Here is a 27,666-nt window from a genome sequence, read left to right as displayed (position 1 = left end):
GCTTGAAGCCTGAGAGGCAGAGGTTGCAGTGAGATGAGATAGCGCTATTGCACTCCAGCCTGGGCAACAGAGTGAGACTCTGTCTCAAACAAAACAAAACAAAACAAAAAACAAAAACACATGGACCTAGGAAGGGGAACATCACATATCGGGGCCTGAGGGGGATGGGAGGCTAGGGGAGGGATAACATTAGAAGAAATACCCAATGTAGGTGACGGGTTGATGGGTGCAGCAAACTACCACGGTATATGTATACCTATGTAACAAAACTGCACGTTCTGCACATGTAATCCAGAACTTAACGTATAACTAAAAAAAAATTCATTAAAATATACCAAGATTTTCAGATAATAGAGAAACAATGCATTTAACATTTGCAAAATTAATATTTAAAATTTAATTGACTCCTCAACAGGCAACAAAATTTAAAAAGTGAGTTTACTGGTAAGTTATTTTAAAATAAGTATTTAATTAAATGAATCAAAAGATAATGTAACTTATCACTATATTTATTATTTTTTTATAAAATGCATTTGCAAAAATGTTTCATGAGACACACTGGTGCTACAAAAATAAATATAAAACAAATATACATGTTTACATATGTTACTTATAACATAAATATACATTATTTACATGTTCAAAAATTCCAAAATTCCAGCAGGTTTTGTCCATGATTCTCAACATGTCTGAGATGCAGGGAAAACAATAAAAGCACAAATAAACCACACATCATTTACATTTTTGCTCTTAAAAGATTGTTCAATACAAATATATGAACATAGTAAGTTTGGGAGTTAAGGTCTAAGAGCAAAGTCAGGTATTCTGTTTTATACCCACTATATTTAGTAAGTGATTCAAGTTTCATTCTGCTTTGTTCTCTCAGAATACATCCTTTACATTATAGGTTAAAATTCTTTCATAGAAAGGCTTTCTGAAGACTTTATATTAGATTAAAAAAAATCACTTTACTTGAAAGCCAACAAAAAAGTTATTTATTAAACTTATATGTCTGAAAGGAGTTTTAATCAATGAAAATTAGAAGTCGGATTAGAAAACATCAAAAGGATGGAAGACAGACACTGTAATTTCTGTTTGATGTATTCTGGTAATTTTTCATTTTCTCCATACCTAAGTGAAGCAAAAGAAAAAAAGACAAAATCATAACTGAATTACTTGGTTCTGAGAGTCCCAAAAAGCACATTATATTTTTCGGTAATTCTTCAACAACAAGAGGCACCATAGAAAAATTATAACAATTATTTATTAGATACCTAAATCAAGTGAAGCATACACAGTTTCTTTTCTTTTAAAACAGACCATTTTCTAAATATATTTAAATAACAGAAGGAAAATTAGACAAACTTTAACTGGCTTCATCATTTCAAAAGCAAGCCAAATATCTGGATTCCTCATTAAATTTAAAAGGCCCCAGACAGGCGTGGTGGCTAATGTCTGTAATCCCAGCACTTTGGGAGGCCAAAGTGGGAGGATCACGAGGTCAGCAGTTTGAGACCAGCCTGGCCAAAATGTGGAGACCCTGTCTTCACTGAAAATACAAAATTAGCCGGGTGTGGTGGTGTATGCCTGTAATCTGAGCTACTTGGGAGGCTGAGGCAGGAGAATTGCTTGAACCCAGGAGGCGGAGGTTGCAGTGAGCCAAGTCACACCACTGACTCCAGCCTGGGCAACAGAGCGAGACTGTCTCCAAAAAAAAAAAAAAAGCCCTAATTATACAGAAAAATATCAAGCTAAACACATTATGAATATATTTCTATTTAAATGTTAGCAATTTCCAAATGACCATACCAAATAAAATGTCAACATGTATCCTGGGAACAAGGGTTTTACCCACTTTGCATCTGTATCCTTCCACTTTCTGGAGCACCTCAAAGAGCTTTTGAAAAAGCCCTCACTTGAAACATAGTTATTTAAGTGATGGCACTGCATTATCTAAATTTAACACAAAAATGCAGTTGGCAGGTATCTACACATATTTGTCCCAAGTACTTCCATTACAATAAGCAGTTCTCATAAAAGAGCACATCTGCATTGGCATCGTCAGTACCCTATTTTTAGTAAGTTCTGATTTAAATGAGGAAAGCAAACAACTCCTTTTCTTTCGCATTGCCAGATTTCTTATTTTTGGCTTGGTGCCTGACACACATTTTCATATAGAATGAATATACACATTCAAAAAAGTTTTTCAAACATTAATCACTTTACATTAGATTGGGGATATAGCTTTTCATTTGGGAAAAATAAGCAGGTTATATCTTAAAATAAAGATTTCTTTTTTCTGTTCTTTTAAGTAAACAGGTGTGGTATATTATTTGAACCTAGAATTAGAAGTCCCTTACTTCTGAAAAGGGTCATCGGGTTACGCTATAACAGTGAGGCTACAAGGAACCCAGCCTCTTAGAGTGGATTACTCATACCAGTTGCCCTGCGTTAATATAGATAATCATAAAATATGCATTAATGACTATATGAACTGCTAAGAATAATTAACAGTTTAAAGAATCACACGATCATTGTCAAAATGAAAGAAGTATCTTTATTAAATCATCTATTTCAACACATAGAGAAAGAGAAATTATAGCAAATGGCTGAATCTCAACCAGTATTTTAAGAACTTACCTAGTTGTTTGACCATTTGGTGAGGTATAACTGATAGAAGACACTCCTGCCTGCACGACCAACTGGGACCCATCATTAAACTGAACCCACACAGCTCCACTAGTTAACTAGAAAAATAGTAAGCATGGGTAAGAACAGGCATAGAAAAAGAAAAAAAAAAAAAGCAGCAGTAGCAGCATACAAAATTACTACACAGGAGAGGGTTTGTGGTTCTGTATGAATATTTAACATATTTAACAGGTTTTCCACAGTTTAAAAAAAAAAAAACTCTCTAAGTGACGACAAATTTGGGGCTATGATGGCAGTAGCACTGAGAATATTCATGTCTTTTTCAGGTTATTCCTTTAATAGCTAAGATATTATAATATTAAAATTATTATAAGTGAATCCCGTTTCCCATTAATTTCCACTAGGATTTCTTGGTGGTTGGTTTTTTTCCCCCACAAGAAATATTTAGTATTTAACAAGAAGAGATTTAGGAAATAAAAGCAACATTTTCTTTGTCCTTAAGCCATGAGAATTTCTTTCCTGGCCTGAGAATATTACATTTTAGCCTCTGAAACTTCTTCTTTAGTCATTAATAGTCACAATGTGTCACTCAAAATGGAGAAGTGCATAGTACACGGACGCCAAATCAAACCGACCTAGGCTTACATCTGGACTCTGCCAACTTAAGAGTATAGTACAGGATTGTGCAAGTTAATCTACCATTATGAAGCATAATTTTACTATCTATAAAAGGAGATACATCACCTTTACTAGGTTATTTTGGGGGATAAACTAGACAATGTATGTGAAAAACATGGTAGGTACCACAAAGCAGGTGCCCAACAAATGTTACCTACCCCCATAAAGTACTAGGTTGCATTTTACTTCACTGTTAAGTAAAAGTACATGTGTCAGGCTCAGAAGTCTCCAAGTTTCAAGATTTTAGATAATATACACATATAGGTTCACAACTACATAAAATTCTATAAGTTTGAAACTCAATACTGACTTCACTTTTTTTTTTTTGAGACGGAGTCTCGCTCTGTCGCCCAGGCTGGAGTGCAGTGGCCGGATCTCAGCTCACTGCAAGCTCCACCTCCTGGGTTTACGCCATTCTCCTGCCTCAGCCTCCCGAGTAGCTGGGACTACAGGCGCCCGCCACCTCGCCCGGCTAAGTTTTTTTTTTTTTTGTATTTTTTAGTAGAGACGGGGTTTTCACCGTGTCAGCCAGGATGGTCTCGATCTCCTGACCTTGTGATCCGCCCGTCTCGGCCTCCCAAAGTGCTGGGATTACAGGCTTGAGCCACCGCGCCCGGCCGACTTCACTTTTTAAAAGAGATGGGGTCTTGCTTTGTTGCCTAGGCTGGCCTCAAACTCCTGGACTCCAATGACCCTCCCACCTCAGATTCTTGAGTAATTGGGACTATAGGCACGTGACATCACACCTGGCTTTCACTTGACTTTTAATGGAAAAATCCTTTTCTTCTTTTGCCAAATGAAAGTTACTCTACTGGCTGGGTGCAGTGGCTCACGCCTGTAATCCCAGCACTTTGGGAGGCTGAGGCGGGCAGATCACAAGGTCAGGAGATTGAGACCATCCTGGCTAACATGGTGAAACTCCGTCTCTACTAAAAATACAAAAAATTAGCTGGGCATGGTGGTGGGCGCCTGTAGTCTCAACTACTCGGGAGGCTGAGGCAGGAGAATGGCGTGAACCCAGGAGGCGGAGCTTGCAGTGAGCTGAGATTGCGCCACTGCACTCCAGCCTGGGCGAGAGTGTGAGACTCCATCTCAAAAAAAATAAAAAGTTACTTTACTAATATTGATTACAAATAATTTCCAAAACCTAAAACGTCACAGATATCACACTCTACTCTTCACAATTAGTCATTATCATGACCTCTAATTTAAAAACAAATGGCAAAAGTAGGTCACCCAAGCCCTAGCAGACAACCTGTTATCAGCAATGTCTGGAGTCTTCCAACTGAACACAAATTTAAGAAGTTAACATTTTTCATGATATAACTAATGTAAAAAGGTACAAAACTTCCTTGTAAAAAGATAGCATTACAATGATTTGTATTTTTTGGTAATTGTCTTATCAGTGTGAAAATGAAAAGAAATTCATAACAAGAAAATGCACTGTACTAGAAACTTCTCACCTGTGTAGCCCAACCAACATTTTTCACAAAAACAGATTTCAAAAGTTGTGCTGATTTAGGAAGACAATCTTTTAGACTATTAGAAGAGATGTCTGTTCCAGAAGCTGTAGTTGTAAGACCAAGTCCTTCATTTGTAACCATCTACAAAGAATAAAGGACAGGAAGATATTATTCCTCAGCATTTTTATAAGCCAAATTCAGCAAAAGCAGACAATTATGGGATTTTTCATTAGCTTAATTTTTTAAAAACAAAAATGTTTTAATGAAAATATAACCACATTATTGGAAATTAGAAAAATACAGAAAAGAATCCCCCACCCCCCTGCAGAATTGCTGTTTTCATTTTGGTGGATTTCTTTCATCTTTTTATCCCATGGCATGTTCTTTTTGTGCATGTGTGTGAGTACACACAAACATACACACCTGTTTCTTTAATGTTGCATTTTTCTACACTGTTATATAATCTTTATCGCCATGTTCATTAAATATATAATAAATTTAACCATGAGTCTATCATGAGCATTTAGGCAGTTAATGATATTTTACTAGTAAAAATAAAACAACTATATATGTATATGTTAATACATTTAGCTTTTCCGAGAGGGCTGAGATTAGGGCTCATTGAGGTAACATTTAAACAGAGACTTGAAAAATAAGACTTACGCATATAAAGTTAAGTGTTTGGGGAAAAGAGTTCCAGGTCAAGTGAACAGCATGTGAAAAGGCCCTTTGACTTGTTTAAAGAACTGAAAGAAGGCCTTTGAGGCTCAAACATAGATAGTATAGGATAAAGTGGCTCAGGATGAGGCTGGAAAAGTATGTAGATGATAGTAAAGTCACAATAAACTATTTTATATGAAGGGCATCAGGCAATCATTGAAAGGTTTAAAGTATAGAAGTGACATATATTTACTTACAGAGGGATTAAGGATTGGTGCCTGTGATGGAGAAGCAGCACTATGCATGACCATTCTATTGAAAGATGCTCTATCTCTCGTTGGGTAATCTGAATCCACAGGAGGAGGAGGTGATAAGGCCTTAGGTGAACTAGTACTACCAGGTTTTCTGAAGGAGAAAAGTCCAAATATATTCCCTTGAAGCTTTCAATTTACAGAAAACTAAAGAATGTTTATAATATAAACACCAAACTTTTAAAACATTTTAGCCACATGTTTAAAATTTTCAGACATTTACCTTCCTAAGATTATTGGGAAAAAGGGAGCACTCCTAGTTTTCCTTTCCTCTTCTGAAATTATGGATTCCAGTGCTAAACAAATACGATGACCCTATTTCAAAAGAAGAGTTCTTCCGTCATTGTTTCACCTATGTCATTTGTAATCGTTATTAATTGGTATGAAAAACCTATAATTAGGTATGTACCTCATTAGCATGGTCCATATACATTTTCATCTCCTCTTTCAAGCTATTAACTTCACTTTCACTTTTTAAAGTGTAAGACTTCCCTGTCTTTTCAATCACCTGAATGAAATCTTCTGTTTTGTGTATTTTTACCCCTTAAAAAAAAAAAAAAAAAAAAAAATCAGGAAACTGTTTTCTTATCCTTTTTAAAAATATTCCTAGATTTATATTTATTATCGTACCAGTATATAATGGCACCTAGATCAAGGTATCGTTTTTATTCATTTATTGACTATTAATAAAATGAGACTATCAAAGTATTCAATAAATATAGGTCATCCATATTTTTCCCAACATATATCTGATTTAAGCCTGATACTTCTATATTTTAAAAAATCACTATATTCATACAAAAACATAATTGAAGGATAGCTATAATTATATGTGTACTGTGTGATATGAATGCTTTGTGTCCCTTAAAGGAGCTTTATAGATTAAAAAATAGTTCTTTTTTTTTTTTTTTTTTTTTTGAGACGGAGTCTCGCTCTGTCACCCAGGCTGGAGTGCAGTGGCCAGATCTCAGCTCACTGCAAGCTCCACCTCCCGGGTTTACGCCATTCTCCTGCCTCAGCCTCCCGAGTAGCTGGGACTACAGGCACCCGCCACCTCGCCCGGCTAAGTTTTCGTATTTTTTTTTTAGTAGAGACGGGGTTTCACCGTGTCAGCCAGGATGGTCTCGATCTCCTGACCTCGTGATCCGCCCGTCTCGGCCTCCCAAAGTGCTAGGATTACAGGCTTGAGCCACCGCGCCCGGCCAAAAAATAGTTCATTTTTATAGAATAGATTTAGAAAATAAGAACATTCATCTTTACAGAATAGATTTAGACTCAACCCTATCCTTTTTGCTACATTTATAATTCTGATAATTTGGTATATGTCCATTTAAGAGTTCTAATAATAAATAGGACATCGCTCATTTCATGTGATTTTTGTACCATCAGCCTAGATGTAAACCGGAGCTAAGTAGGAAAAGAGGACCAATATACATATTATAGGATAAATTGTTTAAAGGAAGGCTCGATAAATTTTGGTTAATATGATCTGACATGTATACTCTGATGTGCAATTTATATGTATAGTTACACACATACACATCTTTAAAACTGGCTGTGTTGAATTTTAAAAACCCACATATACATAACTACTAAATTACAAACTAAAGGAACAAATTACCATTTCCAAATGGTACTTACCATCATAAAACCAAACCTCAAAATCAGCACCAGGAGAATTCTCCATCAAAATGCATTTAGCGTATCTTGTAAAATAAGTGATTTTGGGAGACTTAGATCTTACAAGCTGTACAAACCTGGAAGCGTATTGATATTTTCGCCAGTATTTTTCTAAGGAAAAAAAAAAAACTTAACATTCGGAAAGAAAGTGTTGACCTGACATATAGTTTTATCTATTTATTGTGATTTCTAATAGGGTTACATTAGACAGATTTTATTATTCTTTTCTAAGAGTAACCTCAATGAAGTCTTACTATTCAGTACTTATGTCCCCAGTCCACAATATTCAGAAACCAAACTGGGAGTCAAATTTGGTTAACTATAATTATGAATAATCACTTATGTAGCAGCAGTAATTTCAAAGGTGAAAAGCCACGTACATGGTGAATTATTCTTTAAATACAGAAGGCTTCATAAATTTGTGAGTCACGGGGGCCATGTTCTCTGTAACATTCCAACTTTAGTATATGTGCTCTGAAGCAAGCACAATGTTGAAATTTTTTTAACACAACTATAGCCACATTCTAAACAAGTATACCAATTACATTTGTGAGACATATGACTAATGTTCTAGCGTTAGTTTTTACTTACAGTACCATTATAACACAGAATATTAACAATAAACATTGCATTAAAGGCATGCAACTCTCACCAGAAACAAAGTACAAGAATATATGATCTTAAGTTTGACTGAAGCTATTTATAATTTATTATATCTATATATGGAGTTTATACATATATACATATAAATCTACTATCAAAATTTACTCCCTAGTAAATTCACATACCTGGTAAATTGTCAAAGCTGTACCTACTGATGTTGTCAGTAGGTGAGGGTGGTCTATCAGCAAGAGGAAAACCTCTTCCATCATTTGGATAATAAATAGTGATCTGCCAAACGATTTTTTAAAAATTCTAATTACATGACATTAAGTTCCAGTACTATATTTTGCTAAAACATATAAAAAGTGTTTAAATGTAACATTAAATATTATTTTATAGAAAAATGTTAAATATTATGTAAAAGTAATTTTTTTGTTTTTTAACTTAAACCAAAAGTTTAGATTTTCTTACCAGATATAATTATTTTTAACACTGCACCAATTTATTTAAATATATTTAATATGCTATTTCAATTTTTGAATTCCAGAGACACTATCATACCAGGAAACTGATTAAAAAAAACTTATCATTATAAAATGAATTAGAATGCTAAATGTGCTTAAACGATAATTTGAAGTTGCAAGGTAATAAAGTAACTACACATTACCATATTTCCATCACTAGATATCTGAAGAACTTCTTTCACATATTCTTGAGAAGCATACTCCTTTAGAAGCTCCACACACACCTCCTCTGAATCAAGTATGCTCACCTAAAAAAAAAAACCCAAAAAATCAGTAATAATTATTTTGTTTACTAGAACAGCTCTGACATACGTAATACTTAGGAGTACTTAACCATGGCAGAAACAAATATTGAAGTCAAAATCAAATAGCTGCTTCACTATAACAGTCCAGATCAGAGGTATATTTGAGCACAACTGTGAACCATATGGTGCAAAGGTAAGAATGTATAATGAAGTGTCAAATGATAATCAATGAGCAGAAAGCAAACAGAAGGTAGGGTGGAGAATAAGGACTTTGAAAAGATAATAGCAAGCCAAACAAAGGGAAGGATGAAATGGGAAGTAAAATGCGAACAAAGAACAGGATAAAGATAGAATTAAAAAAACACACAGCATTCTCAGTTCACATACAATAATTTTTAAACTCTAAACTTAAATGTGCATATGCCTTTTCTTTAGTTCCAGATGCTAAAAAAATAAAAGTTATATTTTCTAGTTTTTTAAAAATTGAGATGGGATTAAATTTAGAAACAATAAAAATAGAAGCAAAAGGATAATATTAGCTCACTGACTGGAATTGTGAACAAAATAATCTTTAACCCAGCATAGAGCCAGTATTATTTTAAAATGTTTTTCATTCAAATCTACTTTAAATTAATAATTTAAAATTCAAAACGTATCAGTATCAATTCACTATTCTTAAGAAGACAGGGAAACAAGAGCTGTTTTTCCATAAACACCCAGTCTCTTTTCTCTTTAATAAAGTTGATCATGTATACACCCCAAAGTACAAGGACATTACAGAGGACTAAAAAATATGTTTTCAAGAATTGTATTCTCAAGTAAAATGTTATGTAGTAACTTAGGAAAATAACAGACATACCACAGCCTTTTTTGTTTTCTGTCTGATTGGTTTTAACCTGTGAGCAACCAACGGAGATGTAATGCTTCTTAATGTACGATTCTGATAACCCAATGGTGGCTCCATACCCCTAGTTTTGCTCTGTTCAGAAAGAGGATCTGAGCCAAAAACACATTCTTGTTGGATTATCTCAGGTTTACTGTGAAGTGCAGTCATATATTTCACGGTATTTGGCTGTTTTACAGAATGTGCATTATCAGAAGCATCAGAGTTCTTTTTGACTTTTGTATCAGTCCAGGCATTTTTTGATGTGTCCTTCTGCAAATCTGGATGGCCCTGGAAATCCCGGTTTGGGCTGATGCTGTCATATCCAGTAGTTTTTCTTAAATGAGCTGTAATATACATAGAATGAAGCAATTTAGTAAATAACTAAAAACTCAAGTTGACCCAAAACAATGTCACTCTGATTATAATAGCATTTTTTAAACAAAAGAAATCTAGTAAAAAAAACAAGAGCTCATAATTTTCTAACAAATAAGCAGTTTAAGACATGACTTTGAAAGAACATTTTAAACCAGATTGTGAAGAAATATCTTTAGTATTCCTAAGACTAAGACACAAAAGATATTAACATAAAATTAATTTTTCAATTAAGGCAAAAACCAGTCACTATATGGTCACCTATTAATCCTAAAGCATGCAATCGCCAATGCTCCCACAAAAGCAGATTTGAGTTCCCAAGTAATCATTCTACATGAGAAAAATATATAAATTTACTCTCTTTAAGCTAAGAACTGTCTAGCCCATCTTTACTTAGAAATACTTGTAATTAATGAAAATATGCAACTAAAAGCAAAAACACTATATGAACAGCTTTAACAGTAATATTTAACATTACAAATGTACTTTGCACACACATTTTTTAAAAAAGTCATTAATTTTACCAATTTTTATTTTGTATGGTTTTAAAGTTCACATACAGAAACAGCATCTTTTAAAGGCTTCAAATGATTTGATTATATAAAACTTGGTAAGGCAATTTTTCAATGCTACACTCTAAAAATTTGAATTACAGTTTTTTTTCTTAAATGACTTTTTAATGCTTTCCCCCCACTCTCATTATGACAGAAAGTATTTTGTATCAAATAATATACTGAAAAATTGCAGGAGCACTACTGGATTATTATAAACAAGGTTATTTCTCCATCTCAGACAACTCTGTGTTACTAAATATAAGTATCTGTAAACACAACAGATGTGAAAAATTAAGTATGTGGCAGTTTTATAGTTTAAAAAACAAACCTGAATTATCTCCAATTAGTACAAAAGATTAATTTCCTTTTGGGCTTCTGAGAATAATATACATTAAAAAAAAAGAAAGGAATAGACTCAGGATAACATACAACTCTCTGCTTAAATTACAGCTGTGTTATTTGCTTTTTGTCTATGAGGTAATACGATACTTGGTAAAAAAATCATCTCCTCCCCTCCATATGTCTTTTTTATTCTTTTTTCCATCATTATTTCCCAGTTCACCTTCTGTGAATCTGTCATGTTCATTATTTAACCTTCAAACTCTGTATTATAAACAACATAATGACTTGGATGACAGCTGTTTAAAAATGTTTAGGTTTTAGTAGCTCTATACTTTAGTGTGAGGTCCCACTGGTACCCTATAATGTCCTTATCAGCTTCCACTTAAAACTAAGGTCAATCATCTTTTGATTATTTTATGGGCACTGATAGAAGGTGCTGATTATAGAGTGGCTGCAAGAGCAGGGGTTAAGAATAAAGTCTCCGAGCCAGACTACTTATGTTCGAACCCTGGCTCCTCTACTGAATGGTCACATAGCTTGGGCAAATTGAGACGTGTACCCAGTTTCCTCATCTGTAAGGAGATAATAACAGTATCTTCCTCATGTTTGTGAGAACTTAATATATGTTAAACATTAAGGACAGTGGCTGACTTATAGCAAATATTCAAACACTGTAAGACAGCTTTATTGAGACATACTGAAAGTGCTTTTTTTTTCTTCTGAGACAGAGTCTCGCTCTATCACCCAGGCTGGAGTGCAGTGGCGTGATCTCAGCTCACTGCAACCTCTGTCTCCTGGGTTCAAGTGATTCTTGTGCCTTAGCCATCCAAGTAGGTGGGATTACAGGTGTGTGCCACCACGTCCAGCTAATTTTTGTATTTTTAGTAGATACGGGGTTTCACCATGTTGGCCAGGCTGGTCTTGAACGCCTGACCTCAAGTGATCTGCCTGGCTTGGCCTCCCAAAGTGCTAGGATTACAGGCATGAGCCACCACACCTGGCCAATGCTTTTTTTTTTTTTGAGACAGGGTCTCTGCCTCTTGTCACACAGGCTGGAGTGCAGTGTGATCATAGCTCACTGCAGCCTTGAACTCCTGGGCTCAGGCAATCCTCCCGGCTTAGTTTCTCAAGTAGCTGGCACTACAGGTACATGCCACTACACTCAACTGATTTTTTATTTTTTGTAGATACAGGGTCTTGTTATGTGCCCAAACTGGTCTTGAATTCCTGGCCTCAAGCAATCCACCTGCCTTGGCCTCACAAGTGTTGGGATTACAGACATGAACTACTGCACCAAGCAAGAAAATGATTTTCTTTAAAAATCTCATATACAACACTGCAATGCTTGGTAAGTGTCCAAGTAATTAATTCTTGATTAAATACTCCATTAAAAACTCACCATTTATTTGCAGATTCCCAAACCACTGTTGTACCGTTTCAGTCTGAGGTGTCGGGTCTGCAAATGGAAAAGGAGTTTTTCCTGGACAAAGAGGACTGGAGCTATATAAACAAACAAAAAAATCTCATAAGCTAATAAAAAATTATCAGGTAACTTTTTAAGGTAAAAATATTAGAAAAGGATTTCTTCTGATTTGAATACCTGAACATTTTAGAATAACTATAGAAAACAATATTGGCATAACTATGCTATCTCTAAAAAGCTAAACTCCCATGCCAAAATGCCCAGGGCACTTTGACAGCATTTCTATGTGGCTACTGCCCTCTTATAATTTAAGCATAAAAATCATAAAATGAACAGAAAAAGAAAAAATCACACACTATAGTCACTAAAAATTAGTTTTCATGTTGGAAGCAGTCAGTGTTATGAACACTCAGGCTCAGCTTTTCTATCTATGTATACAGTTATTATTAAAGTACTTTGGGGGTAAGGCATGACTAATATATATGATACTTTGCACTGGAGACTCACTCCATATAAAATTAAAAAATAAGACTAAGAATTTCCAAATATTAAACAATTTTATAAACACATTCATGAACACACACACTCCTTTTAAGACTGTTAACCATAGGTCAAAATCCATATGAGTGTTTTTTTTTTTTTTTTTAGACATTCATTTCCCTGGTAACCCCCCGCTTAGATGCAGCTTCATATTTATACTAGTATAACGTTACAAAAACCAAAATGTCTTTGATAGAGTTATTCTTACAGTGCTTGATTGTTATCAGGTCTTTCAAAAGATCCAGAACTACTGGATGTCTTTTCTTTAAAGAAGTTAAAAATGTTGGCATTGTTGTTTGTGGGTGAGTATCTCTCTTCATTTTCACCTCCTCCTAATCTTTTGGACATTGAAAGCATTTCTGCTGAGTGACATCGTTCCATTGTATATGTTTTTGCTCGAGATTGACTATTAGAAGTGCCAGATCTATCAGAGGAATAAGCTCTACGAAGGTATCGAGAATGTGGCCTTTCTTCTGCATCTTGAATTACTCTTCCCCTTCCACTATTACTGGTTTCTTGATTTCCCCACTGAGTATAAAAACTGCTTCCATCTCCTGAAGAAGAAAAATCATTTGAACTTTTATTCTTTGGAAATACAGTCATTTTATTTGGGAGTGGCTGACCAATCAAAAGTCTTCTTTTGTCAAATAAACTACCACTTATACTGGTACTGGAAGAAGCTGTAATTGCAGTAGAAATTGTGGCATGCCCACTATCAATTGAGTCTTCCACAGTTCCTAAATCTTTACTTTTCGTTGAAGAATTTTGGGACATAAAAGGATGGTCCAATACTGAAGACAGACTTAAACGATCTGCTGGATTTCTACGAAGTAACTGGTGAATAAGGTCCTTGGCCTCTATTGACAAAAAAGTTGGCATTTCATAATCTGCCAATACTACTTTATTTAATGTGTTCTTGACTGTGTCAGTGTCAAAGGGTGGTCTCCCGATAAGTAATGTATAAAACATACAGCCCAGGGACCAAACATCAGATTCAAGGCCATGTGCACTTCGAGTGGCAATTTCCGGTGAAATGTAGTTAGGAGTTCCACATAATGTATAGTGCTTTTCATGTGGCATTTTCAACTGAGTTGCCAGCCCAAAATCAGCAATCTTGATGTTCATATTACGAGTAAGTAAGAGGTTAGAAAGTGTGAGGTCCCGGTGTAGTATACCATGAGAATGAAGATACAACATCCCTGTAATGATCTGGTGCATGAAGTGTCGAGCTGTTAGGATTTAAAAAAAGAGAATTTACAATTTGGAAACTCTGGAAGATTCAGCATCTAGTATTTAGTATACATTATGAAACCCAGGTAAATGTTCTACTACAATATTCCAGCATTGTAGTAGAACACTGGCTTGGAGCTTAGATTTACCAGTCACTTTAATTACCAGCAATTACCAGAGTGGTACCATCACACCACTCTAAAGATATCATATCAACCTTTAAGAAAACTAGGCATTCCTTTTAATCTTTGTTCTTTCCAACTGATGAGTGTTTTACATGCAGTTAAGAGAAGCTTAATTTTTTTTAGCAATTAAGAGTCATTAGGGTAACCATGGCAATTAAGAAAAACAGTTGCACACTGGGCCAGGCACGGTGGCTCACGCCTGTAATCCCAGCACTTTGGGAGGCCGAGATGGGCAGATCACGAGGTCAGGAGATCGAGACCATTCTGGCTAACACAGTGAAACCCCATCTCTACAAAAAATACAGAAAAATTAGCTGGGTGCTGTGGTAGGTGCCTGCAGTCCCAGCTACTCAGGAGGCTGAGGCAGAAGAATGGCATGAACACGGGAGGAGGAGCTTGCAGTGAGCCAAGATAGCGCTACTGCACTCCAGCCTGGGCGACAGAGCAGGACTCTGTCTCAAATAAAAAAAAAAAAAAAAGAAAAACAATTGCACAAACATTTCATACATATATTCTAATTGTTAAAAAAAAGAAAAAGCTAAAGTTCCATCGATGTCCCCCAAACTCTCCCAAGTACTCAGTTTGTAAGTTTTTTTGTTTTTTTTTTAGGATGGAGTCTTGCTGTCACCAGGCTGGAGTGCAGTGGCACAATCTCAGCTCACTGCAATCTCTGCCTCCAGGGTTCAAGCAATTCTCCTGCCTCAGCTTCCCGAGTAGCAGGGATTACAGGAGAGTACCACCACACCCAGCTAATTTTTTTGTATTTTCAGTAGAGACGGGGTTTCACCATGTCGGCTAGGATGGTCTTGATCTCCGGACCTTGTGATCCAACCACCTCAGCCTCCCAAGTAGCTGGGATTACAGGCATGAGCCACCATGCTCGGCTAATTTTTGCATTTTTATTAGAGACAGGGCTTCACCATGTTGGCCAGGCTGGTCTCGAACTCCTGACCTCAGGTGATCTACCTGCCTCAGCCTCCCAAAGTGCTGGGATTACAGGCGTGAGCCACTGCGCCCGGCCTAATAAGGCCTTTTTAATGAAGTATTATAAAAAAATGCAGTAGTCATTATCAATATGAGTATCATTTTTTTTCAATTTGCATTATTTCTTTGCAATAAACGTCTAACAATGGAACCTGAGTCAAAGAATATAAATATTCCCGTAACTCTAATGTTATGCCCACATTGTTTTCCAAATGGCTTATATAGATTCAGATGTACAAGAAGCCTATCAGCAACTACTTCTGTTAGCCTGTCTGTAATCTCAGTTAGCAGAGCAAGATAACTTGAAAACAATAATTTGTGTTAATGTATAGACCTTATTTGGTTCTGCTTTGAACTGCAAAAAATCATGAGAAATTGAGGAAATCTGAAGCTATATATTTGATAGTAAAGAATTATTAGGTGTGATAATGACTTTGTGGCTATGTTTTTAAAGAAATCTATATTTTGAAATATTTATAGTTAAAAATATGTCTATAATTTGCGTCAAAATACTTTGGAAAATCAGGGTAGTAAAAACGGTAAAGATGAAATAATATGACCATGAGTCACTAGTTTGGGAAGCTGAGTGTTAAGTTCAGGGGACTCATTATAGAACACTACTTGCATGTTTCATGTTTTCTACAATAAACAGTTTCAATGGCTATTTGTGCTTGATTTAGAACTACTTTATAGTCACCAATGGCATCCTAAAAAGCTTACTACATTTGAAAAAATACACAGTAAACTGCTGCCAATAATTTAATTTAAAATGTTTTAAGGACAGAAGGGTAACAAATTTCTTACTTTACTACTGTAATAATTGAATTGTTTTAAGAATTAGCAGCTTGGGACGGAGGAAATCTTTTCTAGCTGAAAGTAACAATTCAAACAGTTTTACTATATATTACAAAATAGCATATTCCTCAAAACTACACTTTAAAATGCAAAACTTTTATCCACCCAAACAAAACAAACAAAAACAGATGCCTACCTTCATTTTCTGAGAAGGGTTTCACTCTATTCTTTAGATACCTGTTCATTTCTCCATTATGGCACATTTCTAATACCAGATATACATAATTGCTATCTTCAAAATAGTTATAAAGCTGAAATGTGAAAGGGCATAATAAATTAAAATATTCAAAAATTCACTGTCCTTGGTCACTTCTACAAAATTTGTATCTTACCTCCAAGATAGAAGGATGCTTCAATTGGCAATGTATTTTCACCTCATTTTGGACTCTCTGTACCATTCCTGCTTTGTACATGGCTTTCTTATCTATCTAAAAATAACAGGTTTAAATGTTGACAGACTTTCAAATGTAAACTGGTTAAAAGTGAACTTTGAAAATAAAGTATACTTTAATTTAAAATAGACTGAAGTCCTTTTATATGTCTTTGCGGTCAACCTACTGTTATCTGTTTTCCTCATGCACCTAGCAGAGTGCTCGGCAGAGAGGATGCTTGGTAAAAGTTTGCCCAATTAATTCTAATATCCTATCTCAATTTAAATAATCTAATAGCACAACCAGCCTAACTGTAAGAAAAAAAAAATCCCAATTCAGGCAAATTTTAAAGCAAAACCTCCATTTCTTTTTCTAAGTGGTTTAGATAAATGATTTTTTTTTTTTAAAGACAGGGTCTCACTCTGTCACCTAGGCTGGAGTGCAGTAACATGATCACAGTTCACTGCAGCCTCAACCTCCCAGGCGGAAGCAATCCTCCCACCTCAGCCTCCTGAGTAGCTGGGGCCACAGGCACGTGCCGCCACGCCCGGCTAATTTTTTTTTTTTTTTTGAGATGGAGTTTTGCTCTTGTTGTCTGGGCTGGAGTGCAATGGTGCGATCTCGGCTCACCACAACCTCTGCCTCCCGGATTCAAGCGATTCTCCTGCTCAGCCTCCAGAGTAGCTGGGATTACAGGTATGTGCCACCACACTCGGCTAATTTGGTATTTTTAGTAGAGATGGGGTTTCTCCATGTTAGTCAGGCTGGTCTTGAACTACCGACCTCAGGGGATCCACCCGCCTCGGCCTCCCAAAGTACTGGGATTACAGGCATGTGCCACCGTGCCCAGCACCGGCTAATTTTTGTATTTTTGGTAGAGAGGAGGTTTCACCATGTTGCACAGTTGTTTTCAAACTCCTGAGCTCAGGCGATCCACCTGCCTCAGACTCCCAAAGTGTTAAGGTTACAGGCGTGAGCCACCCACCCGGCTGACAAATGATTCTTAATTTGCTTATGTTTATGTTACTCCTATTAGACTGACTTCTAACAATCAAGAATAATATTTTTTATTGTTACAGGAAAATACAGAATTATACACAATGAACTCTTACAAACAAATTATTTGTTAGTTGATTTCTACTAATTACTCCAAGTATGGATAATTACACCATAAACGAGGTCTACTGAACATTAATGAAGATAAAACTTATTTAAGCAAGGTCAAGGCTTTCCTAAAATAGTCTTAAGTTCAACGGCTGGACTTGGCACTATTGTCTTCTGCCTATGCAAAGTGTTCCTTACACCATAATCAAAGGAAAGGCTGGTGGGTAAGGAGTTTCTTACATCTCTGATACCTCTCTAGTTACTTGCAAAGTACAGGAGAGAAGTTGATTAGTTTATTCTTACCATTTTGATTGCAACTTCCAAACCAGTGTGAATGGACTCAGCTCTGTAGACACCAGCAAATGATCCTTTACCAAGCAGATTTCCAACTTTAAAATCCTTAAAAGTTAAAATTAAAGATTATGTGTGATGACTCACAGTAGAAAGGAAGATGGGAAGGGGATGGAAAAAGAAGATAAAATGGATCGAGTGGGGAATTTGACAAAATTCAGGCAGGTATTACACCTCGATGCAGCAGGTGTCTAGGGTGGAAGGCATGTTGACTCCGTGCGGGGATCCCTGAGCTTCCAGGCTGGACTGGAAGCTCAGGGTGATGGTGCACCCTAGTGATCTGGTTCCTCAACCTCAGTGCAGCCTAAGCGCCCTCCTCCCATCTCCAGCCAACCCCTGGGAGCCGAGGGCCTGGTCAGAATCCCGCCGCAGCTCCCGCCGGAGATAACCGCCATCCCCTTGGAGAAGTGTGAGGTAGCCCTGCCCTGCTCTAGCGCGGCAGCTCGGGCGGGATTGCTGACAGAAAGCCGCAGTGCCTGGGGACACTGCCAGGCGGCGAGGGACTCACCTGTCCCGCCTACCCTACTCTTACGGTCTCCGCGGGGCGGGCCGCTCCGCCCCTAAACAGCTGAGGCCTGGGCGGTTGGGACCCTCCCTAAGCACCTCGGTGCCCGCCCCGCAGCCGTTAGCTTCGTTCGCTCCCCTTCCCACAGCGGTCTCGTGTCATCCCACAACTACTCCCACCCGCCCTGCTGCAGACGGCCTAGTCTTTTCACCTCGATCTTCTCCCCGATGCAGGTCGCCATATTTCCAGGCCCTGGCCTGGGTTCTCCGGATTAGTTTCCTTCACGCAGTCCCTTCGAGGCAGCGCTCCAAGCAGCCAGCCGGTCTTGGCGCCCATCAGGCTCGGCTCTCTAGACCGCCGCTCCAGGCGACGACGCTAAAACCACGGAAAGTTCTCCCTGACACCTTCCGAGGCCTGGGCGGTGCCTATGCACTCCCATTTTGAAAAACTCCCGCCGGTTGCCGTCCGAGCCAGGCCGGTGGTGACGTAACGAGAAGGATCACTCCGGAAAGGCTGAGTCGGGGCGCGCATGCGCGGCAGACACTCCTTTGAAGCCGGCCCAGGGTTCCAGACTTCTGGGCCAAGGGCCGGAAGCGCTGCGGAGAGTTCGGGCTTGGGCGAGAGTATGCTGCGGGCCCTCTCTCGGAAGACCTCCTGAAGACGGGTAAAAGAGCAGGCCTTAAAGATGGAACACTTATAGCTGATCGGTTACTTCACGGTCCGAAATACCACTTCTAATTCCGGAAAGGGTTTAAAACTATTTTAAAATGTCAAGCGTTTAAGACTTGACGGAACAGGGAAAAAAACATTACCCTCATTTAAGGAACACCGTTTACACCACTACTGCTTATTCCATAGTTTGTTATAACTGTAATAAGTGTGTACGGTACCTTAAGAACTCCATTCTTTATTTTGGTAAACTCCTAAGTATTTAACATTATAATGTCATTTGTATAACTTACAGTTAGGAGATCTCTCCTACACATAATTTGTATGGACCAAAAGAGACTTCTGTAAGTTTGGGATGGTGTTTTGCAGGTGAGAAAAGTGTGATGCTTAAGGAAGGATATATAACAAACAGAAGTAGCGCACAAACTTAGATCTCTGTTATTAAATGAAAGCTCTTTTCCTCGATGTTAGTGTATATTTCTTTTTCTTTTTTTTTGAGACGGAGTCTCTCACTGTCGTCCAGGCTGGAGTGCAGTGACTCGATCTCGGCTCACTGCAGCCTCCATCTCCTGGGTTCCAGCGATTCTCCTTCCTCAGTCTCCCGGGTAGCTGGGATTTACAGGTATGCGCCACCACGCCTGGCTGATTTTTGTATTTTTGGTAGAGACGGGGTTTCACCATGTTGGCCAGGCTGGTCTCCAACTCCTGATGTCAGGTGATCTGCCCGCGTCGGCTTCCCAAAGTGCTAGGAGTACAGGCGTGAGCCTCCAAGCCCTGCCCTTTTCTTTTTTTTTTTTTTTAAACTTTGTATTTTGAAATAATTTTAAGCTTACAGAAAAGTTATAAGAATAATAGAGAACTCCTATTGTCCTTTACTGAGATCCACCACTTCTTAACATTTTGCCACACTTGTTTTACTATTCTTCATGTATAATATATATGTATAAATATATAAATAATGAGCCTATTATTTGTATTTTATGAATCATTCTAAAATAGGTTACATACACTATGCTCTTTTACCCCTTATTTCTAAAGTGTGAATTTCTTAAGAACCAGGGTATCCTCTTGAATGTTTATCAAATTAAGGATATTTAACATTGATACAATATTTATATGAAATCTAATCTACAGCCAATATTCAGATTTGTCAATTTTTCCAGTAATGTCTTAATTTAACATTTTTTTCCCTCCAATATAGATCTAGTACAGGATCACATACTATATTTAGTTACCATATCTTTTTAATCTCCTTTAATATGGAAGAGTTCCTCACATTTGTATTTTTGTGACATTGAGATTTTTGAAGAGTGCAGGCCAATTATTTATCATTTGTTCATTTGTTCATTTCAGTATTAGGTATAGTTGACAAAAATTGTATTTATTCAAGTTATACAGCATGATGATTTGATATACATAATACATTGTGAAATGATTACAACAATCAAATTGACACATTGTCACCACCCTTAGGGGTGTATGTGTGTGTGTGTGTTGCAGTTATTTTACAGAATCTTCCCTACTTTGGGTTTATCTCATGTTTCCTCATGATTAGATTCAGGTTATGTATTCCTGATTGTAATATTACATATGTGAGGTTATATTCTTTATACGAGACCACATTTGGAGGCGCATGATATTGTTTGTCTCTCATTAGTGATGTTAATTTGATCCCAGTTTCTCCACTGTATAAATTGCTGGTTTTCCTCTTGCAACTAATAAGCAATCTATGGGGGAGACACTTGAATTTTCTGCAAATATTCTGCTCCTCAGCAAACCCCTCTCTCACAATTTAGCAGTATTATTGATTTTTCCTAAACTAGTCTTTACTATGATAGTTACAAAATAATTGTTCTCCCTCCATATGTATTAGAAACAATTTTAACAAAAAGAAGAGCCCCGCCTGGTGTGGTGGCTCAAGTCTGTGATCCCAGCACTTTGGGAAGTTGATGCAAGCAGATCACTTGAGCCCAGGAGTTCCAGACCAGCCTGGGCAAAATAGCGGAAACCCGGTCTCTACAAAAAAGTACAAAATTTAGCCAGGGGAGGTGGCTTGCACCTGTGGTCCCAGCTACTTGGGAAGCTGAGATGGAAAGATCACTTGAGCCTGGGTGGCCAAGGCTGCAGTGTGCCAGGATCACGCCACTGCACCACAGCCTGTGTGACAGAGCGATACCGTGTCAAAACAAACAAACAAAAAAATCAGAAGAGCCCTACATTTTGCCCTGTTTGATGATATACAGATGGTCCCCAACTTATGATGGTACAATTTATGATATTTTGTCTTTATAATGTATTTATTAGGGTATTAAATGCATTTTTACAAATTATTATTATACTTTAAGTTCTAGGGTACATGTGCACAACGTGCAGGTTTCATCTGCCATGTTGGTGTGCTGCACCCATTAACTCGTCATTTACATTAGGTATATCTTCTAACAGGCCCCAGTGTGTGATGTTCTCCATCCCGTGTCCAAGTGTTCTCGTTGTTCAATTCCCACCTATGAGTGAGAACATGCGGTGTTTGGTTTACTGTCCTTGCCATAGTTTGCTCAGAATGATGATTTCCAGCTTCATCCATGTCCCTGCAAAGGTCATGAACTCATCCTTTTTTGTGGCTGCATAGTATTCCATGGTGTATATGTGCCACATTTTCTTAATCCAGTCTATCATTGATGGACATTTGGATTGGTTCCAAGTCTTTGCTATTGTGAATAGTGCCACAACAAACATACGTGTGCATGTGTCTTTATAGCAGCATGATTTATAATCCTTTGTATATACCCAGTAATGGGATGGCTGGGTCAAATAGTATTTCTAGTTGTAGACCCTTGAGGAATTGCCACACTGTCTTCCACAATGGTTGAACTAGTTTACAGTCCCACCAACAGTGTAAAAGTGTTCCTATTTCTCCATATCCTCTTCAGCACCTGTTGTTCCTGACTTTTTAATGATCGCCATTCTAACTGGTGTGAGGTGGTATCTCATTGTGGTTTTGATTTGCATTTCTCTGATGGCCAGTGATGATGAGCATTTTTTCATGTGTCTGTTGGCTGCATAATGTCTTCTTTTGAGAAGTGTCTGTTCATATCCTTTGCCCACTTTTTGATGGGGTTGTTTGACTTTTTCTTGTAAATTTGTTTAAGTTCTTTGTAGATTCTGGATATTAGCCTTTGTCAGATGGGTAGATTGCAAAAATTTTCTCCCATTCTGTAGGTTCTGTTCACTCTGATGGTAGTTTCTTTTGCTGTGCAGAAGCTCTTTAGTTTAATTGATCCCATTTGTCGATTTTGGCTTTTGTTGCCATTGCTTTTGGTGTTTTAGACATGAAGTCCTTGCCCATGCCTATGTCCTGAATGGTATTGCCTAGGTTTTCTTCTAGGGTTTTTATGGTTTTAGGTTTAACATGCAAGTCTTTAATCCATTTTGAATTAATTTTTGTATAAGGTATAAGGAAGGGATCCAGTTTCAGCTTTCTACATATGGGCTAGCCAGTTTTCCCAGCACCGTTTATTAAATAGGGAATCCTTTCCCCATTTCTTGTTTTTGTCAGGTTTGTCAAAGATCAGATGGTTGTAGATGTGTGGTATTATTTCTGAGGGCTCTGTTCTGTTCCATTGGTCTGTATCTCTGTTTTGGTACCAGTACCATGCTGTTTTGGTTACTGTAGCCTTGTAGTATAGTTTCAAGTCAGGTAGCGTGATGCCTCCAGCTTTGTTCTTTTGACTTAGGATTGTCTTGGCAATGCAGGCTCCTTTTTGGTTCCATATGAACTTTAAAGCAGTTTTTTCCAATTCTGTGAAGAAAGTCATTGGTAGCTTGATGGGGATGGCATTGAATCTATAAATAACCTTGGGCAGTATGGTCATTTTCACGATATTGATTCTTCCTATCGGGGGCATGGAATGTTCTTCTATTTGTTTGTGTCCTCTTTTATTTCGTTGAGCAGTGGTTTGTAGTTCTCCTTGAAGAGGTCCTTCACATCCCTTGTAAGTTGGATTCCTAGGTATTTTATTTTCTTTGAAGGAATTGTGAATGGGAGTTCACTCATGATTTGGCTCTCTGTCTGTTATTGGTGTATAGGCATGCTTGTGATTTTTGCACATTGATTTTGTATCCTGAGACTTTGCTGAAGTTGCTTTTCAGCATAAGGAGATTTTGGGCTGAGAGGATGGGGTTTTCTAAATATACAATCATGTCATCTGCAAACAGAGACAATCTGACTTCCTCTTTTCCTAATTGAATACCCTTTATTTCTTTCTTCTGCCTGATTGCCCTGGCCAGAACTTCCAACACTATGTTGAATAGGAGTGGTGAGAGAGAGCATCCCTGTCCTGTGTCAGTTTTCAAAGGAAATGCTTCCAGTTTTTGCCCATTCAGTATGATACTGACTGTGGGTTTGTCATAAATAGCTCTTATTATTTTGAGATACATCCCATCGATACCTAATTTATTGAGTGTTTTTAGCATGAAGGGCTGTTGAATTTTGTCAAAGGCCTTTTCTGCATCTATGTGATAATCATGTAGTTTTTGTCTTTGGTTCTGTTTATATGCTGGATTATGTTTATTGATTTCCATATGTTGAACCAGCCTTGCATCCCAGGGATGAAGCCCACTTGATCATGGTGGATAAGCTTTTTGATGTGCTGCTGGATTCGGTTTGCCAGTATTTTATTAAGGATTTTTACATCGATGTTGATCAGGGATATTGGTCTAAAATTCTCTTTTTTTTTGTTGTGTCTCTGCCAGGCTTTGACATCAGGATGATGCTGCCCTCATAAAATGATTTAGGGAGGATTCCCTCTTTTTCTGTTGACTGGAATAGTTTCAGAAGGAATGGTACCAGCTCCTCTTTGTACCTCTGGTAGAATTCAGCTGTGAATCCATCTGGTCCTGGACTTTTTTTGGTTGCTGGCTATTAATTATTGCCTTAGTTTCAGAACCTGTTATTGGTCTATTCAGGGATTTGACTTCTTCCTGGTTTAGTCTTGGTAGGGTGTATTTGTCCAGGAATTTATCCATTTCTTCTAGATTTTCTGGTTTATTTGTATAGAGATGTTTATAGTATTCTCTGATGGTAGTTTGTATTTCTGTGGAATCGGTGGTGATATCCCCTTTATGATTTTTTATTTCGTCTGTTTGATTCTTCTCTCTTTTCTTCTTCATTACTCTTGCTAGCAGTCTATCAATTTTGTTGATCTTTTCAAAAAAGCAGCTCCTGGAATCATTGTTTTTTTTTGAAGGGTTTTTTGTGTCTCCATCTCCTTCAGTTCTGCTCTGATCTTAGTTATTTATTGCCTTCTGCTAGCTTTTGAAAGTGTTTGCTCTTGCTTCTCTAGTTGTTTTAATTGTGATGTTAGGGTGTCAATTTTAGATCTTTCCTGCTTTCTCTTGTGGGCATTTAGTGCTATAAATTTTCCTCTTCACACTGCTTTAAATGTGTTCCAGAGATTCTGTTTTTTTGTGTCTTTGTTCTCATTGGTGTCAAAGAACATCTTTATTTCTGCCTTCATTTCGTTATGTAGCCAGAAGTAACTCAGGAGCAGGTTGTTCAGTTTCCATGTAGTTGTGTGGTTTTGAGTGAGTTTCTTAATCCTGAGATCTAGTTTGATTGCACTGTGGTCTGAGAGACAGTTTCTGATGATGTCTGTTCTTTTACATTTGTTGAGGAGTGTTTTACTTTCAACTACGTGGCCAATTTTGGAATAAGTGCGATGCGGTGCTAAGAAAAATGTATATTCTGTTGATTTGGGATGGTGAGTTCTGTAGATGTCTATTAGGTTCGCTTGGTGCAGAGCTGAGTTCAATTCCTGGATATCCTTGTTAACTTTCTCTCTCGTTGATCTGTCTAATGTTGACAGTGGGGTGTTAAAATCTCCCATTATTATTGTGTGGGAGTCTAAGTCTCTTTGTAGGTCTCTAAGGAGTTGCTTTATGATTCTGGGTTCTCCTGTATTGGGTGCATATATATTTAGGATAGTTAGCTCTTCTTGTTGAATTGATCCCTTTACCATTATGTAATGGCCTTCTTTGTCTCTTTTGATCTTTGTTGGTTTAAAGTCTATTTTATCAGAGACTCAGATTGCTACCCCTGCTTTTTTTGTTTTCCATTTGCTTGGTAGATCTTCCTCCGTCCCTTTATTTTGAGCCTATGTGTGTCTCTACACATGAGATGGGTCTCCTGAATACAGCACACTGATGGGTCTTGACTTTTTATCCAATTTGCCAGTCTATGTCTTTTAATTGAAGCATTTAGTCCATTTACATTTAAGGCTAATATTGTTATGTGTAAATTTGATCCTGTCATTATGGTGTTGGCTGGTTATTTTGCTTGTTAGTTGATGCAGTTTCTTCCTAGCATTGATGGTCTTTACAATTTGGCATGTTTTTGCAGTGACTGTTAACAGTTGTTCCCTTCCATATTTAGTGCTTCCTTCAGGAGGTCTTGTTAGACAGGCCTGGTAGTGACAAAATCTCTCAACATTTGCTTGTCTGTAAAGGATTTTATTTCTCCTTCACTTGTGAAGCTTAGTTTGGCTGGATATGGAATTTGGGGTTGAAAATTCTTTTCTTTAAGAATGTTGAATATTGACTGCCACTCTTTTCTGGCTTGTAGAGTTTCTGCAGAGAGATCCGCTGTTAGTCTGATGGGCTTCCCTTTGTGGGTAACCCGAGCTTTCTCTCTGGCTGCCATTAACATTTTTTTCCTTCATTTCAACTTTGGTGAATCTGACAATTATGTGTCTTGGAGTTGCTCTTCTCGAGGAGTATCTTTGTGGCATTCTCTGTGTTTCCTGAATTTGAATGTTGGCCTGCCTTGCTAGGTTGGGGAAGTTCTCCTGGATAGTATCCTGAAGAGTGTTTTCCAACTTGGTTCTATTCTCCCCTTCACTTTCAGGTACGCCAATCAGATGTAGATTTGGTCTTTTCATATAGTCCCATATTTCTTGGAGCCTTTGTTCGTTTCTTTTTACTTTTTAAAATCTAAACTTCTTGCTTCATTGCTTTCATTTGATCTTCAATCACTGATACCCTTTCTTCCAGTTGATCGAATAGGCTACTGAAGCTTGTGCATGCGTCACGTAGTTCCCGTGCCATGGTTTTCAGTTCCAACAGTTCATTTAGGGTCTTCTGTACACTGTTTATTCTAGTTAACCATTTGTCTAATCTTTTTTCAAGGTTTTTAGCTTCTTTTTTTTTTTTTTTTTTTTTTTTGAGACGGAGTCTTGCTCTGTCACCCAGGCTGGAGTGCAGTGGCACGATCTCGGCTCACTGCAAGCTCCGCCTCCTGGGTTTACGCCATTCTCCTGCCTCAGCCTCCCGAGTAGCTGGGACTACAGGTGCCCGCCACCTTGCCCGGCTAGTTTTTTGTATTTTTAGTAGAGACGGGGTTTCACCGTGTTAGCCAGGATGGTCTCGATCTCCTGACCTCGTGATCCGCCCGCCTCGGCCTCCCAAAGTGCTGGGATTACAAGCTTGAGCCACTGCGCCCAGCCGGTTTTTAGCTTCTTGGCGATGCATTCAAACATCCTCCTTTAGCTTGTAGAAGTTTGTTATTACTGATCGTCTGAAGCCTTCTAGTCTCAACTGGTCAAAGTCATTCTCCCTCCTGCTTTGTTCTGTTGCTGGCGAGGAGCTGTGTTCCTTTGCAGGAGAAGAGGTGCTCTGATTTTTAGAATTTTCAGCTTTTCTGCTCTGGTTTCTCCACATCTTTGTGGTTCTATCTACCTTTGGTCTTTGATGATGGTGGTGTACAGATGGAGTTTTGGTGTGGATATCCTTTCTGTTTGTTAGTTTTTCTTCTAACAGTCAGAATCCTCAGCTGCAGGTCTGTTGGAGTTGCTGGAGGTCCACTCCATACCCTGTTTGCCTGGGTATCACCAGTTGAGGCTGCAGAACAGCAAATATTGCAGAACAGCAAATGTTGCTGTCTTTTCCTCTGGAAGCTTCGTCTCAGAGGGGCACCTGGCCGTATGAGGTGTCAGTCAGCCCCTACTGGGAGGTGTCTCCCAGTTAGGCTACTTATGGGTCAGGGACCCACTTGAGGCAGCAGTCTGTCAGTCTGTCCATTCTCAGACCTCAAACTCCGTGCAGTAAGAACCACTACTCTCTTCAAAGCTGTCAGACAGGGATGTTTAAATTTGTAGAAGTTGGAAACTGAGCAACCTGCTCCTGAATGAATACTGAGTACATAATGAAATGAAGGCAGCTATGCCCTATTCCCAGAGGTGGCTCTACAGAGGCAGGCAGGCCTCCTTGAGCTGCGGTGGGCTCCACCCAGTTCGAGCTTCCCTGCCACTTTGTTTACCTACTCAAGCCTCTGCAATGGCGGGCGCCCCTCCCCCAGCCTCACTGCCACCTTACAGTTCCATTTTAGACTGCTCTACTAGCAATGAGCAAGGCTCCATGGGCATGGGACCCTCTGAGCCAGGTGCAGGATATAATCAACTGGTGTGCCATTTGCTAAGGCAGTTGGAAAAGT

At 38.1% G+C, this 27,666-nt stretch overlaps 1 protein-coding gene across 3 annotated transcripts; it reads right to left on the bottom strand.

The window, feature by feature from the left end:
* Positions 1–366: 366 nt before the first annotated feature.
* PLK4 (polo like kinase 4) lies at positions 367–19,030 on the bottom strand. 3 transcript variants are annotated; one of them, XM_025386713.1, is made up of 16 exons: positions 18,727–19,030; positions 17,963–18,058; positions 16,517–16,612; positions 16,321–16,435; positions 13,139–14,159; positions 12,367–12,467; positions 9,673–10,043; positions 8,712–8,816; positions 8,230–8,332; positions 7,403–7,552; positions 6,171–6,304; positions 5,985–6,076; positions 5,708–5,855; positions 4,791–4,931; positions 2,641–2,747; positions 367–1,131 (listed from the first exon to the last, which is right to left on the bottom strand). In XM_025386713.1, exons 1-16 carry the CDS (start codon positions 18,754–18,756, stop codon positions 1,029–1,031), a joined length of 2,913 nt encoding a protein of 970 aa, XP_025242498.1. In that variant the 5' UTR covers positions 18,757–19,030; the 3' UTR covers positions 367–1,028. The 3 variants fall into 3 exon arrangements, with proteins under 3 accessions (XP_025242498.1, XP_025242501.1, XP_025242499.1); XM_025386716.1 differs by lacking the exon at positions 18,727–19,030 and adding an exon at positions 18,519–18,659; XM_025386714.1 differs by lacking the exon at positions 16,517–16,612.
* Between the last annotated feature and the right edge of the window lie 8,636 nt (positions 19,031–27,666).

The sequence above is a fragment of the Theropithecus gelada genome, chromosome 5 (genome assembly GCF_003255815.1).
Source record: "Theropithecus gelada isolate Dixy chromosome 5, Tgel_1.0, whole genome shotgun sequence".
NCBI lineage: Eukaryota > Metazoa > Chordata > Mammalia > Primates > Cercopithecidae > Theropithecus > Theropithecus gelada.
This window is presented reverse-complemented; position numbering and strand designations above follow the sequence as displayed.